The sequence below is a fragment of the Patagioenas fasciata genome, chromosome 1, assembly GCF_037038585.1.
Source record: "Patagioenas fasciata isolate bPatFas1 chromosome 1, bPatFas1.hap1, whole genome shotgun sequence".
In the NCBI taxonomy this organism is placed as follows: Eukaryota; Metazoa; Chordata; class Aves; order Columbiformes; family Columbidae; genus Patagioenas; species Patagioenas fasciata.
The window spans coordinates 164,538,035-164,554,290 of record NC_092520.1 but is presented as its reverse complement, the minus strand read 5'-3'; the positions used below and the strand labels follow the sequence as shown (position 1 = coordinate 164,554,290).

At 36.9% G+C, this 16,256-nt stretch overlaps 1 protein-coding gene across 3 annotated transcripts in view; it reads right to left on the bottom strand.

The window, feature by feature from the left end:
• Positions 1 to 542: 542 nt before the first annotated feature.
• Positions 543 to 16,256, bottom strand: part of METTL25 (methyltransferase like 25) — a 65,120-nt gene continuing 49,406 nt past the window's right edge. For all 3 annotated transcript variants that reach the window (XM_065842860.2, XM_065842870.2, XM_071799627.1), the window contains 3 exons: positions 3,069 to 3,143; positions 2,391 to 2,462; positions 543 to 826 (listed from right to left, as the gene is read on the bottom strand). In XM_065842860.2, coding sequence (XP_065698932.1) covers positions 707 to 826; positions 2,391 to 2,462; positions 3,069 to 3,143 — 267 coding nt within the window. In that variant the 3' untranslated portion in view covers positions 543 to 706. The remainder of the gene's footprint in view (positions 827 to 2,390; positions 2,463 to 3,068; positions 3,144 to 16,256) is intronic.

Here is a 16,256-nt window from a genome sequence, read left to right as displayed (position 1 = left end):
ACCCCAGCAGGGCAGCTGGCTCTTAAGCACTGGGAAATCTCTTGCTGGATTAGAGCACACACATATTTTCTTTCAGAGTGACAGGCGAACAAGTCCGTGCCAGGAACATCTCTGAAGGAAAACGGGGTTAATACAAAACTGCTCTTTGCAGGTAGTTCCTATCTAGGCTCTTCTAGGTTGCTGTATAAATAAGCTGGTCCTGATGACTTGGAGAACAGGGAAGCACAAAGACCTGTTTAGTCTATGAACCTCTTGTTTACAGCGCAGGTTATTTTTTTGTTTAGACTATGCACCACCTGAATCCAGAAAAGAAAAAGGCGAGGTCAGTCTGAGACTGCTGATGCCAGCCACTGGTAAAAATCGAGAAGGTATGATCTTGTGATTAGAAACATCAAGAGAAAGGGTACTGACACATGGTAAAGGGCTTAAAAAGAAGAAACTTAAAATTATTTAAAAATAATAATCACATAATAGGGGTCATAACTTTTATAATAAAGCCAGATGTTCAACATTGCTTAATAACTGACATAATGAAGCAATGGTATTTATAAAGAAGATACAACTCACTATTTATTTCTCATTATTCAAAAAGGCATGGCATTTTTTACTTTTGCAGCTGAAAAGCAAACAGTCAGTGTACTTGAGGAATCAATTAGAAATAACAATAAAAATGAGGAAACAGCAGTATCCGTTCAGAGCTTTCAACCTATCTGCAATTTGCTTCCACTTGAAAACACGACTGTTTCTTCAGAGCAATAACTGCATAGCATCTGGGGGATTTCACGGGATCAAATAACTTCACAAGTCCAGACCAGGCAATGTTGTCCTGTAAAATGATATATGATGGAAGTACATAAAAATGTGTTTGACCTAAAGGCTAAGATATGGTAATAGGTCCACATTTTGAAATATGAAATTGAAAAAAAAATATCCATAATGCAAAGCAGGAAAAACACTTATCTAACAAAAACAACACAGAAAGTTTGTTATGAAATAAAGGATACCCTCATCAGAACATATTTTAAAGTCATTAAATTATTTCTGTCACTACCAAATGATAGTTTACCACCCTCTTTATCAGTAAAGCTTTTTTCAGTTGAACTAGAGCAAAGAAATTAAGGATCAAGTCTCATCCATTTTATGCAGCACATTCTACTACTGAAGCTAATTAACTGACTTTTCAAATGAATCAGGTCAGCTGGATCTGGCCTTCATGTTGCATATGGCTTTTATAATTTTTATTTTTTCTTCCTAAGCATGTGAATCAACCAGTACAAGATTAAATCAGTGCTTATATTACATTTAGAAAAGGTAAATTAATACTAAATGCAGCAAGTCTGATCTCCTGTCTCGGAAATCATACAGATCTCTATGTGATTTATAACTGGTTGGCATTCGAGAAAATACATCATTATTTAAATATTTCAAGTTGCCTTTCTGTAAAAATACAAGTGAGAAGAAAAGCATACATTTACTACAGCTCAGTTGTTCCAAGTGCACTGCGGCAGAGAATAAAGTGAATTTTTACTTATGATAAAATGGAGCTGTTAAAATGAAAGGTTTATGGTGGAAAAACAGAGTTATTCACATGAATGGGTTTAAAACTTATTTTAAAATTTTATTTTGACCATGGCCCAGAGCAGAAGCTGGAAGACACAACCATTTCCTCCTGGCAAATTATTATTTGTCAAAAAAATGTTTACTGGTGCAGAGAAAGTATGGTTGCTGCTTCTGTGTTAATCAGACCAAGCTCCATATCAGCGTTAGAAGAAACATTGTAGTATCAATAATTATGGAGTAAATATAGTAGCATTTGATTATTATATCCCAGATCTACACTTGTAAAATATATCCAGGTTGTATGTTAGTCAAATGTACCTCAGTTGACCCATACAGTTGGAAAAAGTGCACCCTCTCTGATAATTGGTCTTAATTAAGAAACAATTAAAAAAAAATCATGAACATTTTGGACATAATTCAAAATTTCTTGAATTATATGTTCTAAAACATATTCATGGGGAGCTCTGGCATGTGCAGCACAATGTTTATTTAGCATTTCAAATATTCTTTTTAATTATTAAATATCCCAATATGTTGTATAAAATGAGATTTGTTGCATATTTAATTAATTTATTTTTACTGTCTATTGACTAGTAATTACCACACAATTAAAAGAACATAAACTTTACTGTTGCTGCGTTGCTGAAAATAAAAACATCTGCTGGGCATATGTTTATACGGAACGGAATGAATGCTTATACTTTTGCAAATATGATGAGAATAACAATTCTGCAACAGAGACTTTTGGTCTGCAAAGTAATAAATTGGTTGAAATAGTCTCATTTCACTTATGTAGCCTTTAGGTATCATAAAATATAATGCAAAAATACCTGCTCCTTGAGGTAGCAAAGACGATCCAGAAGTATCAAAACTTCTATGCAGGGAGCCAGAACAACCTTCAGCTGAAAGAAAGATTAGATACTATAATGATTTTGGGAAAGACAGCCAGTACACTTCCAAATGGCTACACTTCCACAGAACAATTCCAGGAAGGTCAATCATTTGCTAGTGCTTCTGTTGTACAAATGTCACCTTGCCAATTTTCCCCGTGGGATGGACATCTTCAAAACAGATTATATTAAAGATCAAAAATACACGGGATGCCATAAAGCCAGGAAACTATGTTATTTATTTGGTCCAACAAGAAAATGATATTATATGAAGCAGAACAAGTTTAAAGAGGGAAATAATGAATTTTAATAAAAAGAATTTTTATGAAATAACTGCGTGGAGACCACTCTAGGTTTAAAAGGAGACTGACATTTCATTTTCCAGGGTAATAGTCCCTCTTGAAAAAGAATCTTCCACGTGTTTGCTTTATTATTTTACTGACACCTAATATAGTTTTGGAATAGGATAAGCTCCAAAGTTTGGAAGGTGGAGCTGCTTTGTTTTTGTGATTGCATACCACAGTGTAAGACAGTCCACCTCCATATAAAACTTAACAGGACTTTGTTCTAGACTAGCACATACATACAAGGTAATAGTATTAATCCTATATCTTTTACCATATTAAATGCTTCAAGCTCATTCATTCTGTGCTTGTATTTTTCATAGTAATCCATTATACAGCTGTCTGGGATCTGCAAGGAATATAAAAAAATATATCAGAGTCATTCTAGTTACATTTTCAAGAGAACTTTAAAATGAAATATTTTTTTCCTAATTGAGAGTCACACTACAAAATCAATTTTCTGTTTTGTTTTTGAAATTAGCACTTCCATACGGTTTATAATAATTTTCCAATGCCAGTTTCTTAGTTCTCATTTACAATAACTGTTCTTCAGAGAGCATTTTGCACTGACATGAAATACTGGATTCATTCATTATTTAGAAAGCTCCAGCCATTCTTAAATTAGTGTTACACAGTAAATTGGAGATAACATTCTCATTTCTTTTGCCATGTATCTTATTCCCACCTCACCCCTGTACCCAAGAGATTTATTTAAATAGCTGTGGAGTGGATTCTGGTGTGAGAGTAACAGCCTTCAGTCAGGACTTCCGGATGGTATTTCACATTACAAAACCTGCTATCAGATTCTGGAAATCATACTTCGTTCCTTTGTGCCTCAAGTTACCCATGTTTAAACCCATGTTCAACTTTTTTCTGTTTACTTTGCACCACTCCATGTTCCCCTCTTCGCAATCACCTGATGCAACATTGCCAGGACCGCCACTGATTGCAAATGCTGTGATTTGGGGTTAAATCTGACACAGAGGCAGTTCAAGAATCCTTCCTTTTTCAGCCCTTAGTGGCCACTGCCCCACCACAGGTAGCCAGAGCTATGGCCATACCTGTTCTTCACAAAGTATGTTCTCTACAAGGCAGCCTGACCACAACATTCTCCAGTTTTTTAAGGTCGTGACGTCTCTACTCCTCTGCTGTCCACAGTCCTGGATGCTAAAGAAGATGGTTGAGCTGGGCACTTAAGAAACCTGCCAGAGGGGTGGGAACTAGGTTTGCAATATTACGGGTGATGGAGGCTGCTGGAAAGAGCAGTGCTGGAAGACTCTGATGTATTTCTGCAGTACTGGGAGTTTGCAGTACGGCTACTCTGTTATGGATATGGAAAGAGCTAGTCCACAGCTTAGTAGAAAAGTAATGGTACTGACAGAAGACTAGGAAAGCTGAGGTGTTTAATACATTTTTGCATACTTTCATTAGAAGAATCATCTGAGATCAGGTGGCTAATCCAGATTCAAAGCAGCAAAATCTCACCCTAAGATAGGAAAACAAACTAGAAAGCATTTCCATAACTTATAAGTTTTCAAATCAGGTATGTATTATGAACTTCATCCTACGACAGGAATGAAGTGACCTCCGAATTAGTACTCATTGTCACTGAAAAGTTCTCAAAGATATTATGTCAGACAGCTAGTAGAAGTTTGTCATTTATTATAGAGCAGTCAGTTCAAATTCAATGCGCTGGAAAAAAATGGAACAAATGAAGAATATAAAAGCACTAAAAGATAAGCGGACAAGTAATAGCCAATATGAATTTGCCAAGAACAAATAACAGGTCAGTCTACTTTGTTTGGAAGGAGGGTGAAAGGATTTGCAACAGCAAAAAACAACTGCTTGTAATATATTTTGATTTCAGCAAGATTTTTGACACCATTTCACATAACAATTTCATAAGCAAATTTAAGAAACAAGGTTTAGATTGAAGTATCATAAAGTGGCTGAACACTGAATGGCCATAATCAGAGGGTACTTACTAATGAGCCTTTGAACAACTGAAAAGACCTGCTGACTGGAGGTCCATTACAAAATGCAGCGTTTCCATTAAGAACTCAGACAAAAGAGCAGAAACCACATTAACTAAATCTGCAAATGTGCCACAGGAAGGCATTGCTGGAACTTAAAATAATTTTCAGAAATTGGAGCATTGCTTGGAAAAGAAGCCTGAAATGCTGTACAGAAAAGCAGAAGGGACTACACTCAGGCAGAAATGATCAGCTGTTCAGCATGGGGAACACCAAATGACGGTCTGGAGATGCAGCGCCATGTACGGGAGAGCAGCTGCAAAGCACAGGAAGCAATCCCTCAACTCTGCTGGGCAGTGGCGAAGCTCTCGCTGGGACACTGCATGCATTTTGTAGTATTAGATTTCAAAGAAAGAAATGAACTGTCTGAAAAAGCCCTGAGAGAGAAAGATCAGAGATCTAGAAAACATGACCTATGAAGTAAGACTGAGAGAAGCAGAAGGCATCAGGCTAAATTAGGGAAAACTGAGAGTGGGCATAATAACAGTTTTTACAAGGCTATTGCCAAGAAGCAGGGAACAGTTTGTTCACTGTGTCTGTGGTGGATAGGATACAGACTCCTTGCAGCAAAACCAAATTCAGCCAAAAACTTGAAGGAACTTTCTCTACTTGAGGTTAATTAAGGACTGGGGAGGTTTTTAGTCTCCATCACAAGCCACTTTAAGGTTTGTCAAATATTTTTCAGGAATGATACAAAATTCTCACTCTGTCTTAAAACAAGGGGATGGGTTAGAAAAAATTTTGTAGTCTTTCTGTCATTTTTTTTTTTTAATTTAGAAAGTACTTTTTTACAACTACAGAGGCAAGGTTGAGTAACTCATCTGGCAGTACTAATGTGGACTAACAGGATTTTCTTGGTTTTGTTGCTATTTTATTTTCAGTAGAGCTGTGTAAATATCTGAGTGGTTTTTTTTTTCTTTTCTCTTCTGAAGAGTCAAACCAACTAAAATATATCAGTCATGAGATAAACAAAATAGTTTATTTAACTTCTGCCCTATAAGCTTTTCATTTCAACGGAGAATTAAAAGGGTTTTAGTATAATGGATTTTTGAAATTACAGGCTATTTGGAATTAAAATACAAAGACCTGTATTTGTAAAAATGCCATCATGAAACCTTTCTGCTTTTGCTTCTTTTATGTTTTTCATTATTCAATATGAAGCATTCAAATTAAAAGCAAACAAGCTGTGAAATGTTTGGCAAATAAAAGGCCGGGTCAAAAATGTCTCTTGGATGTTGCCATACTCGAGTACTGAGCCTTTTGCACTCTGTCCTTGCTTAATACACATTCCGACTGAATGCATCCTGCTGTCATGGATCGATTAGGCAGAATTCCAAACTGTGCCTCAGTTAAAAGTTTGGTGGGGGAACCAATTCAATGCAACAGCCCAGCTGGAAAAGAGAGAAAGCGTTCACCAAAAAGCATTGATAGAAAAGGTCATGAAAAGGGTAACTTGTAGCTAGCTACGTGGTCAATTTACTGGACAAAGACTAAAACACCGGCTTTCTCTGAAACTGCAGCAGCTTCAGTTCTTTAAAGGTACCCAACACAATCTTCAGCTGCCCTTCCCAGGTGAGGCAGGAGTGGATTATTGTTTGTTTTCAAGACCATGCAAAGCAAGTGCCATTTAGCCACTGGAGCTGTCTGTGCAATTGTTCTCTATGCAGGGTTGCCACACGTTTCTATACCCCAAAAAATCTCATGCACTGAACCCAAATACATATATCAGGCACTTGTCTTAACAATGGTTCTGCACTCAAAGATCTAGTTTACGCTACTGATATTCAAATAACCTTCAATACATACAGAGAGGGTTTGGCCAGTATTTCTTTGCTGATTTGGCTACAATGTCTTCTGGTCTTTATTGGGTTGAGAACAAAAGCATCTCCTCTCTTTGCACTGTGATGGTGGTACATGCATCTTTTCAAACTCATTTCTTTGTGGATTGAAATGGTTGCTGAGGGGTGATTACATTAATGTTTATAAACATATAAAGGGTGAGTGTTACAAGGATGGAGCGAGGCTCTTTTCAGTGACAACCAATGATAAGACAAGGGGCAATGGGTACAAACTGGAACGTAGGAGGTTCCACTTAAATATGAGAAGAAAATTCTTCACAGTGAGGGTGACAGAGCACTGGAACAGGTTGTGGAGTCTCCTACTCCGGAGACATTCAAAACCCGCCTGGACACATTCCTGTGTAACCTCATCTAGGTGTTCCTGCTCTGGCAGGGGGATTGGACTAGATGATCTTTCGAGGTCCCTTCCAATCCCTAACATTCTGTGATTCTGTGATTCTATGATTCTGTGATTCTATGATTCTGTGATTCTGTGAAATAACTGAGACAACCAAGCGAAACTGGTGGACAGCAAGGTCTCCATTGACTTATTTATAAATATACCATATGCTGGAGATGGCACTAAAAGTATACCATAGGCCAGACTCATCTGCCAATGAACACTAGGTGACTATCAACAGAGGCCTGAGAGCACAGGAGATACTACACACCTGAGCACACCCAGGTTAGACTGTGACCCCACAAACATGCGGAGTGAGCACAGGATGAAAAGAAAACATTAAGGTACAAGGTGTGTGGCAAGTAGTGACACCACACTTAACACATCTCCAGAGAGTTTCAGAGTTGTGTCTTTCCCTAGACTACAGTATTTTGACTGAATGGAAGTCTTTTACTGTCCAATACTGCACATGTTCTACAGAGGACAGACAGAGCCCAAGGATGCTGTTCCACGTCTGTTTAAACAGATATAATTCCTCTTTGCTGCCTCAAAGGGACTGCTTTGCCCGGCACTGACTGCACATTTCCATGTTTCGTCTCTCTTCTGGTACCAGCATTATCATGAACATTAGCAAGAGTACAAGAAATCAGCAGGGCAACCCTTTTAGCAGAGCAGTGTCTTTGATCAGTTCAAAACACTTGGGAGACCATACCATGCAGAAACTTCGTACAATTTTACCATGACCAAAGTAGTTAAAAATAATGTAATGTAATGTAATGTAATGTAGCATAATGTAAAAGAATGTAAAACAGATAATGGAATTACTGAGAAACTTAAGTTTATTTAGAACTTTGTGTAAAATGCATTTCAAATGAATACAATCTGTTATTTATATCTAATTGAAATAAAAGTCATATCTCTTAAGATTCTTTGTCAGACTAAAACATTACACTACCATAATTGGGGTAGCATTTTGCTTGTTTGAAAAACAATTATACTTGAAAACAGTATTATGCACATACACTTTATAGGCTGTAATGCAACTCTTAGCTGCGCCTTCATTCAGTTTTTTCCTGACTAACAAATGACCCAGGAAACCTGTGAGCTCGAATTCCTTCTATTTAAGAAAACATTGAGAATGTCAACTCTTCAACAACTGTAAAATACATTAAGTGTGTAAATTCATTTAGTGCCTTCATTTTTGACTGTTTAGACTCAGTTAATTGCCATGTTAGAATTCATGGGAAAGTGGAGAGTATTGTTTTGGCTTTGGCTCCATGTTTGCCCAACAGCTGTACACAATAAAAAGCATCAAAATCAGAAATAATCTTAGAAAAGACCAAAGAGTCTGAGGTATTCACTGTCACTTAAAGATATCAACATTGAATTTGGTGCAGGGTAGACATTAAGGTTATAATAAATCTCAGGTTAAAAGTCCCTCTCAAAATTCTCCTTTTTAGTTCCCAATATAGTTGTATATATTCAGGTTAGTTCCCGTGTTAACATATTATACAATTCCACTGCTGACAGTTCTACAGTCTTAAGTGTTTTTTCAACACTTTTTAAAACACCAATAAAATTAAGCCACACAGTAAGATTCTTCCTCTTCTCTTTATTTGCAAACTGCATTTTATGACACTCTACTAGTAATTGCTGAGGAGACGTTACAAGTCAAGGGACACTCACTGGTAAGCTAAGAGAAGCACATATGCTTTTACCCAATGTCATCTTCTCTGTCTTATTGAAATAAGTTGTTGTAAAGAATTGTTCTCTATGAAACACTGACCAAAATGATATCTGCATTTTTTCCTCATTTAACATGTTAATAATTGGTTAACATTATGACATTATTCAAATTTTCAGGCAACCATGGAAACAGAATGCATTACATGATCTGCAGAAGTTCAGGAAGATCCAATGCAGATCCCACAAGACACGTGGCACGATTTTATTGGATCACCAGTTACAAGATCTATATTTTTCAGTATCACCCCAGGATGACTTCCTATAACCTTTGTTGTTTGGGAGGATTAAAGTAGTGAGGGTTGTAACACATTAAGTCAAAGTGGGCATGTTATTAACTTCATAATAGAACACAGTGCAATGATGCTCTTGAAAGACACCGATAAATTTCAAAGAAGGGGGGAAGGTGCTTTTAAATATTTTGTCATAGCAAAAGAGCCAGTCAGACTCTTTTCAGAGTAGCAGCAGTGTTGTCTACCATAATAATATTTAATTTCCAAGAAAGTAGCTTCTTTCAATGCAATTCAGCTGACAGAAATGGAAAAAAAAAAAAATGAAAACCATCATAAAAGCCACCAAGTTCTCAGAAAACATTCTGGTGGCACTCAGCATTCTTTCAAAAAATCTATTTGAAAAGAAAATTGGTTTAGCCCACTGGTATCTCAAATAGCACACCACACTAAAACCTAAATTATGAATTTGCCAGTAGTAATCCTCTCGTTAAGACTCAATTTTCAGAAACTGAGAAACATTACAGATGAGAAATCAATAACATATTAAACCATTTGAATTTAGGAAGCAGAATAAATCCAGTTAGTTAAAGAGTTCATATTGGTGCAGAAATTTAGCTTAGAAATTTTTCTCTCAACTAATCCTTTGGGATTAGAGAACACCACGCTGCTTTGGTCAAAATCTTGTAAGGTCGGTAAATCAGAAATTCATATGAAAAACTAGTTTTGCCTACAAAAATTTAAACAAATCATCACATTAAAGGTAGAAGAAGTAAAATCAGTCTATCACTTTAGAATGTTCTCACATGACTGTGGAAACCTTATTAAGCATTTTCTAGGAAGGATGGAACTGCCTAAACACCTCATTTTAAAAAGTGAATCTTTCTAAAGACTGTAATACAACTTATCCTGACAAGCTCCATAAGGACAGATGCTTTTTATCTTGGCCCAGGCTCACCTGCTCATTTAATTAGATCATTGCTTGCCAATGATGTGTACAGAGCACTGTGTCTCTTAATTATATGGTTTAAAATTGTGAAAAAAACATGTGAAACATTCTGTTCAACATATTTTAACATAGTTTGTGAGCAATGAATCAGAAGAACATTAGAACATCTGAAGCACAGACGGTGTAGGACCAGACTAGGAAATAAATGTGATAAATTGCACATGGTTTTGTACGAGATGCATAGATTTGGAAATGGGAAGGAATCTCCTCAAAGCCTACTCACCATTACATGAGTAGAACATGATTAGGGACTAAAACCAGGACAGCTCATGACATAGGTCAGACTGAGAGCCAAGATGAGGGGGACAGGGGTTCCACTTGCATGTTCCTCTCATAGGGACTACAAAGTTTGTACAGGCTTCTCAGATGGCTCCTGGTTTGATCTGGAAACGGGGAAAACATGATCTCATGGACAGATCCCAAGAAACTCAAGAGGGGTTTCCAAATATTTTTCCAGCCACTGACTGAAGTTATCTTAAATGTACTTTTACCACTTCATTTTCACAAAGGATATATGGAATCAGGACACCTCAGTCTCTTAGCAGAAGTCCCTGAAAGTCTCATCTTTAAGTTCTTGGCTCTGCAGTGCTTTAACTAACGTGTTTCCATCTAATACTGTAGGAACCTGAACAAAGCAAATTGGAACTATTTTTGTATTAATTTAAAAAAGAGCAGTGTTATCACATAAATGAATGCAAGAAAGCACAGCATAATTTATGTCTGCTGAAAATTTATTTAGGACTGAGCTCAATAAATTAAATATAGATTTAGCTAACATGAATAACTGCTTCATCATAAAATAAGAAAAGGCATCTCCTTAATTCATGTTCACTCTGACATCTGAGCAATTATAAAAAAGAAACATATTAAAACTAAAGTTCGAAAACAGTGATAAATCATTGTAACCTGTAATACAACCATAGTTATACTCCAGGTGTAAAACCAGTTATTTTTTAAATTAATAAAGCTTTATTTTATTTAAAAAACAGAATCACTTATTTTTTTATTGTCTTAAAAAACTCTGAGTTTTAACTTTACTTTTTACTTGATAGTTATAGCACTGAGAGATCAGCTCAGCTACTTAGTTTTCAGGCTTTACATGTATGCCAATGCTATTGGTAGGCATTTGCATCATCAAGATGAAATAAAAAAGTCTCATTTGCATGCTCTTGTGTTTTCTTAAAAAGTTTCACTGTTTTAAAAGAACACTACTCCTATATGAAACATATATCAAGTATTCACACTAACTATACAAAAAATGTCCAAAGACACATGAAAAAAAAAAAAAAAGTCTGACAAAAAATAACCAATTCATGAAAAAAATACATATTCTCACACTAATTCTGATTTCAGTATTACTTACCAGCTTTACCACTCAAAATTAAATAGTCTGGAGTTTGCAAAAACACAAAGTCAACGTAGCAAAGGAAAGTACCTGAGGAATTCCAGTAAAACTGATCTAGTAAGCCAAATGTATATCAGTTACCTTTGGATTTATTTGATTATATTAAAAATGTAAGCATAATATAGGAAAAGGATTACTTTACAAATGAATTATATGTAATATTCTTATAAAATAAGACAAAACTATGTAAATTAATTATTAATTATAAACAAACCTAAAAGTTTTTGGTTTTGTAGAGAAAGCAAGCACTAACACACTTCTTTAATTAGATATACTTGTAAATACTTAACCTTTGCAGAATATCCAAGACAATATGACTTATACCTAAATTTAGCTGCATAGCTACATCAAGACTTTGAAATATTTTTAGTCGAACATTGATAGACATAATGTATCAAATATCAAAGTTGTTTAAATTACTTATGATGATAAATGAGCTTTTTAGAGGACATGAGCTTCTCTTACTGTGTCATTAATGTCAATGCTACCGTGATGGGTACAACACCTCACAAAAGGGTCCAGTGCCCTTTACTGACCCACTGGTTGAGACCTGGCAGCTGCACATCATTTTGGGGTGCTCTACCTGAAGCACAGGATCATAAGAAGACAAATGGGCAGCAGCTGTTTTTAAGAAGTCTGGTCAGGGTTAAAAAAAATGGGGATGGTGGAAACTGAGCATTACCCATCTGTTTATTGTTGCAGATCTCATCTCAGGCTGTTAGATGGGGCACCAGCCAAATAAATGACTTTTTCTTGGTAGGGGAGGGCCCCAGCAACTTCAGGTTATGTGCAGACTGTTTGAAACTGAAATACACCAGTCATGGGAGACTTAAAAGCTTCATTAAACAAAACCAAGTGAATTTGCAACAACACACTGGCAGGCACAGAAAGGTCTCTTTGTGTGTGAAAGCTTAAGGTGACCCTACCTCTGAAATTGCTATCGTATATCCCCAGCATAAGCCTACATTTGAAAGCGTTAAGTGAGTCATGAAGTATTTTGACTAAGACAAAGTAACTACCTTACATGCTATTAGCCCATAGCAGTAACTATAGTGTGAACATAGCAGGAGATGAAATCAAAGTGACTAATAGCTTTTCTTTGTGGATGTGTCAGGAGCGTTTCCAGCCCTGTATATCTTCCTGCAATTGGAGGTGGCATTAAACAGCATTCTCTCCTTACTCCCAGACTGCACTTTACATGAATCCTGGCCAGCTTCTCTTTGTCCAACAGCTCCACCCGCTGAGGCTCTCACTCACTCACCCACCAGCAGAAATGGATCTGAGCTGAGTCATGGATCACAAAGTTTGCCAGACACACATCCAGGCCTCAGCCTTCTAAGCACTTTCTCCCTTAAATCACCTTAAAGCCAGGTTCTATGAAAGACCTTTTACTAATCTACTCCAAAAAGCACAGGACACCAGGCAACTTAAGAATGTTTAAGAAATCTATAAATACTTATACAAGGACTTTTTGCTGTGGAAATGCTACAAATGCTACAAATAGAGCTGGAACATGTTCTGCTGAAGAGGAAGGAGTGATTGCTCTTGCTGTTTGAGAGAAGAAAGGCTAAAAACTGATAGAGTGGCCAACTTCTGTAGGAGAAAGAACAGGGATGAATGCTTCATTCTCTCAAGTGAGAGTCCCACAGTCAAGTTAAATTAGTTAAAACAGTGAATGAAAAGGAAAATAAATTTTCTCATAAAATCATTTCAGTTGGAAGAGACTCTCAGGATCATCAAGTCCAACCATAACCTAACTCTAGCACTAAACCATGTCCCTAAGAACCTCGTCTAAACACCTTTTAAACACCTCTGGGGATGGTGACTCCACCACTTCCCTGGGCAGCCTGTTCCAATGACTGACAAACCTTTCTGTGATTTTTTTTTTTTCCTGATATCCAATCTAAACCTCCCCTGGCGTAACTTGAGGCCATTTCCTCTTGTCCTACTTTGGAGAAGAGACCAACACCCTCCATGCTACAACCTCTTTTCAGGTAGTTGCAGACAGTGATCAGATCTCCCCTCAGCCTCCTTTTCTCCAGGCTGAACAGCCCCAGTTCCCTCAGCCGCTCCTCACCAGACTTGTGCTCCAGACCCCTCACCAGCTTCATCACTCTCCTCTGAACTCTCTCCAGTACCTCAATGTCCTTCTTATGATGAGGGACCCAAAACTGAACACACGATTCAAGGTGGGGCCTCACCAGTGCCGAATACACTGGCACAATCACTTCCTTAGTTCTGCTGGCCACACTATTTCTGATACATAGAAATAACTTCTCCCGTATCTACTCGACCCTGAACACTCTGCCCATATAACATGGAGTGTATAAGAACAGAGTGAGCTCTGACAAACAACCAGGAATAAAATATTGTCTGGGTGTAAATCCACACCAATGACTAAAGCCCTGTGCAGGTATCCATGGCCCACAAAGAAATTCCATCAGTTCTGAAGTCAGAAGCAATATAACCATACCTGTGAAGCATCAAGCTCACACTAAAAGACCTTCCTCTGCCCTCACAAAATGAGAACATTGTGTCAGACATTCAGCAGTCATGGTGTATGTCTCAGTTTTATTACTGAGATGGAGAGACGTGTGAAAGGAATGATCCTGTACTGAAAGGCAGAAAAAAATAATTCATTTGCATCTCAGTGTTTAATCTGGACTTGACAGGCTCTTCCACATTGAAAAGAAACACAATGGAGAAAATTATTTTTCTAAGGTAATAGGAAACTTCAGTCCCTGTACAGTAACTTGTAACAATGAATGGCCCTAGGTGACTGATAAATGCTATTTTTTGGTAGAAAAAACTATTCTACTATTTTGTCTCACTCTAAGTCACTTCTGATTGAAAATCGTTTCACAAAGGGCCTCGTTCTCATTTCAAATAAGCAAGAACTTATCTTTACTGAAAAACAATAGCAAAAATTAGCTTACTGTTTGGATATCTATACCTGATAAGGGTCTTCGTCAGTTCTATATTTAGCAAAAGCCATAAATGAGTATCAAGGCAGGTTAGATGTCTTATGTGCTTCGTCTCGTTATCCTGCCTCCACATTTGTCCAGACTGGAAAATGACTGGATTGCACCAGGGTTACCCCTTGATCAGAAAAGAGATGTTGCTGTGTATAAAGGAAGCAGGTGTGGAGCTCACCATGAACCATGAGTTTGGAAAGATCTTTATGTCCCACAGCCCAGATTCAGCCACAGTGACCAAAACCATCCATGACTTTACCATGCATGCCAAGCTACCAAACCCTGGCAGTGACTCCTGAAAACTTAATGCCAGTACCCCTCTACTTCTCAGTATGTGTCATGCGGAGATTAAACTGTCTTCAGTTTTCTCATGAGCACAGTAAAAGACCTGTGACTCAGTTTTCAGACTTATCTTTTTTAAAAAAAATATTTTTGTGTATGTAATCAGAGATTTGTATGCAAACATTTTTTTTCTCACAGTTCTCTGTTTGTACTACACAGTGTTACTAAGTTTTAGATGTTTTTTCTAACACCACCTAAATAAACTTATGCACAAAGACAATTATTACCTTCTTTTTTCTGTGAATGACAGGCACATTTTTGATTATTCTGGAAGTATCCTTCATATATGCTTACCCTTGCTTTGTATTCTTCCCAAGACATCAGTATTTGGCCACTGTCAGAGACAGAGTAGACATTTGGTCTATGCAGTACAGCTGCTCTTTTGTTAATTTTTAAAAACAGAGCTTGAAAACAAATTCTGCATAAATTTCTCTTTGATTTTTGTTGTCTTTGAGAGCAAATGTTTAGGCTTCATCACATTTATAGCTATGTAAGTATATTTTTTTCTGAAGAGAGGAATTTAACACATTCTCCAATATTGTGTAGATATAGTGCTGACTCCACCATGAAAACTGTGGTGTCAGAACCACTGTTGAGGGAGCAGTAACAACTTTCCTCTCAGTAGTATGAAAATAGAAAAAGTTTTGTGCTGCTGCAAATTTCAACATAGCTGGGAAATAAGAAATAATATTGTTTAGATCAGCATAAAATTCAGTCTTCAATATGCAGCCAGCTCTACATAAAAATACGGAGAAATATAAGCAAAAATGAGCATTTACTTGAATCAGGTGTTTAGCAACCACACAAAAGTGCAGCCTGAAGCACTGTTGACAAATATTTTTCTCTCAGGGCAACTTGCATTTATCCAGACACTTTCTAGCAGAAGGTGGTGTGTCTAAAATCAGACATACGGATACAAAGGTTCTATGCTCACTGGTTTTAAAAAGAAGGTATAACTCTTTACCAGCAGACTTTAGTCATTGATATAGTGAACTGATTATTGCACAAACATTCCAATTGCTTTTGAGTGATTGTACACATAATGAGGAAGACACCACTTTAGTAGTTACTTTCAGCTGGGGTAAATGCATGATATTAGTGCCTATTTATCCAGAAAATCATATGGGTAACTCAATTTGCAAACAGAATTAAATATAACAGTTCTAAAATACAGTGATGTTCATATACAAGTCGTTTTCCTAATGCTGTAAGCATGATTCGAATGTCATTTCCATTTATGTATTTATTTGGTTTTTCATTTTTCTCCTAGTTCATGGTTTGGTGTGCCTGGTAAATGTGCAGTGATATGAGATTTTAACTACAGATGTTAAGCATTGTTTACTACTACAGCATTTGCCTTAAGTATTTTACATCCTTGCGAGTCCCACTTTTTCATTTGCACTAAGCTTTTTAATAATCATTCTAATACTCTCCAGTGTCTCCATTGCTCGACTTCTTCTCACAGAGTGGTTGTGATCGTCACACAG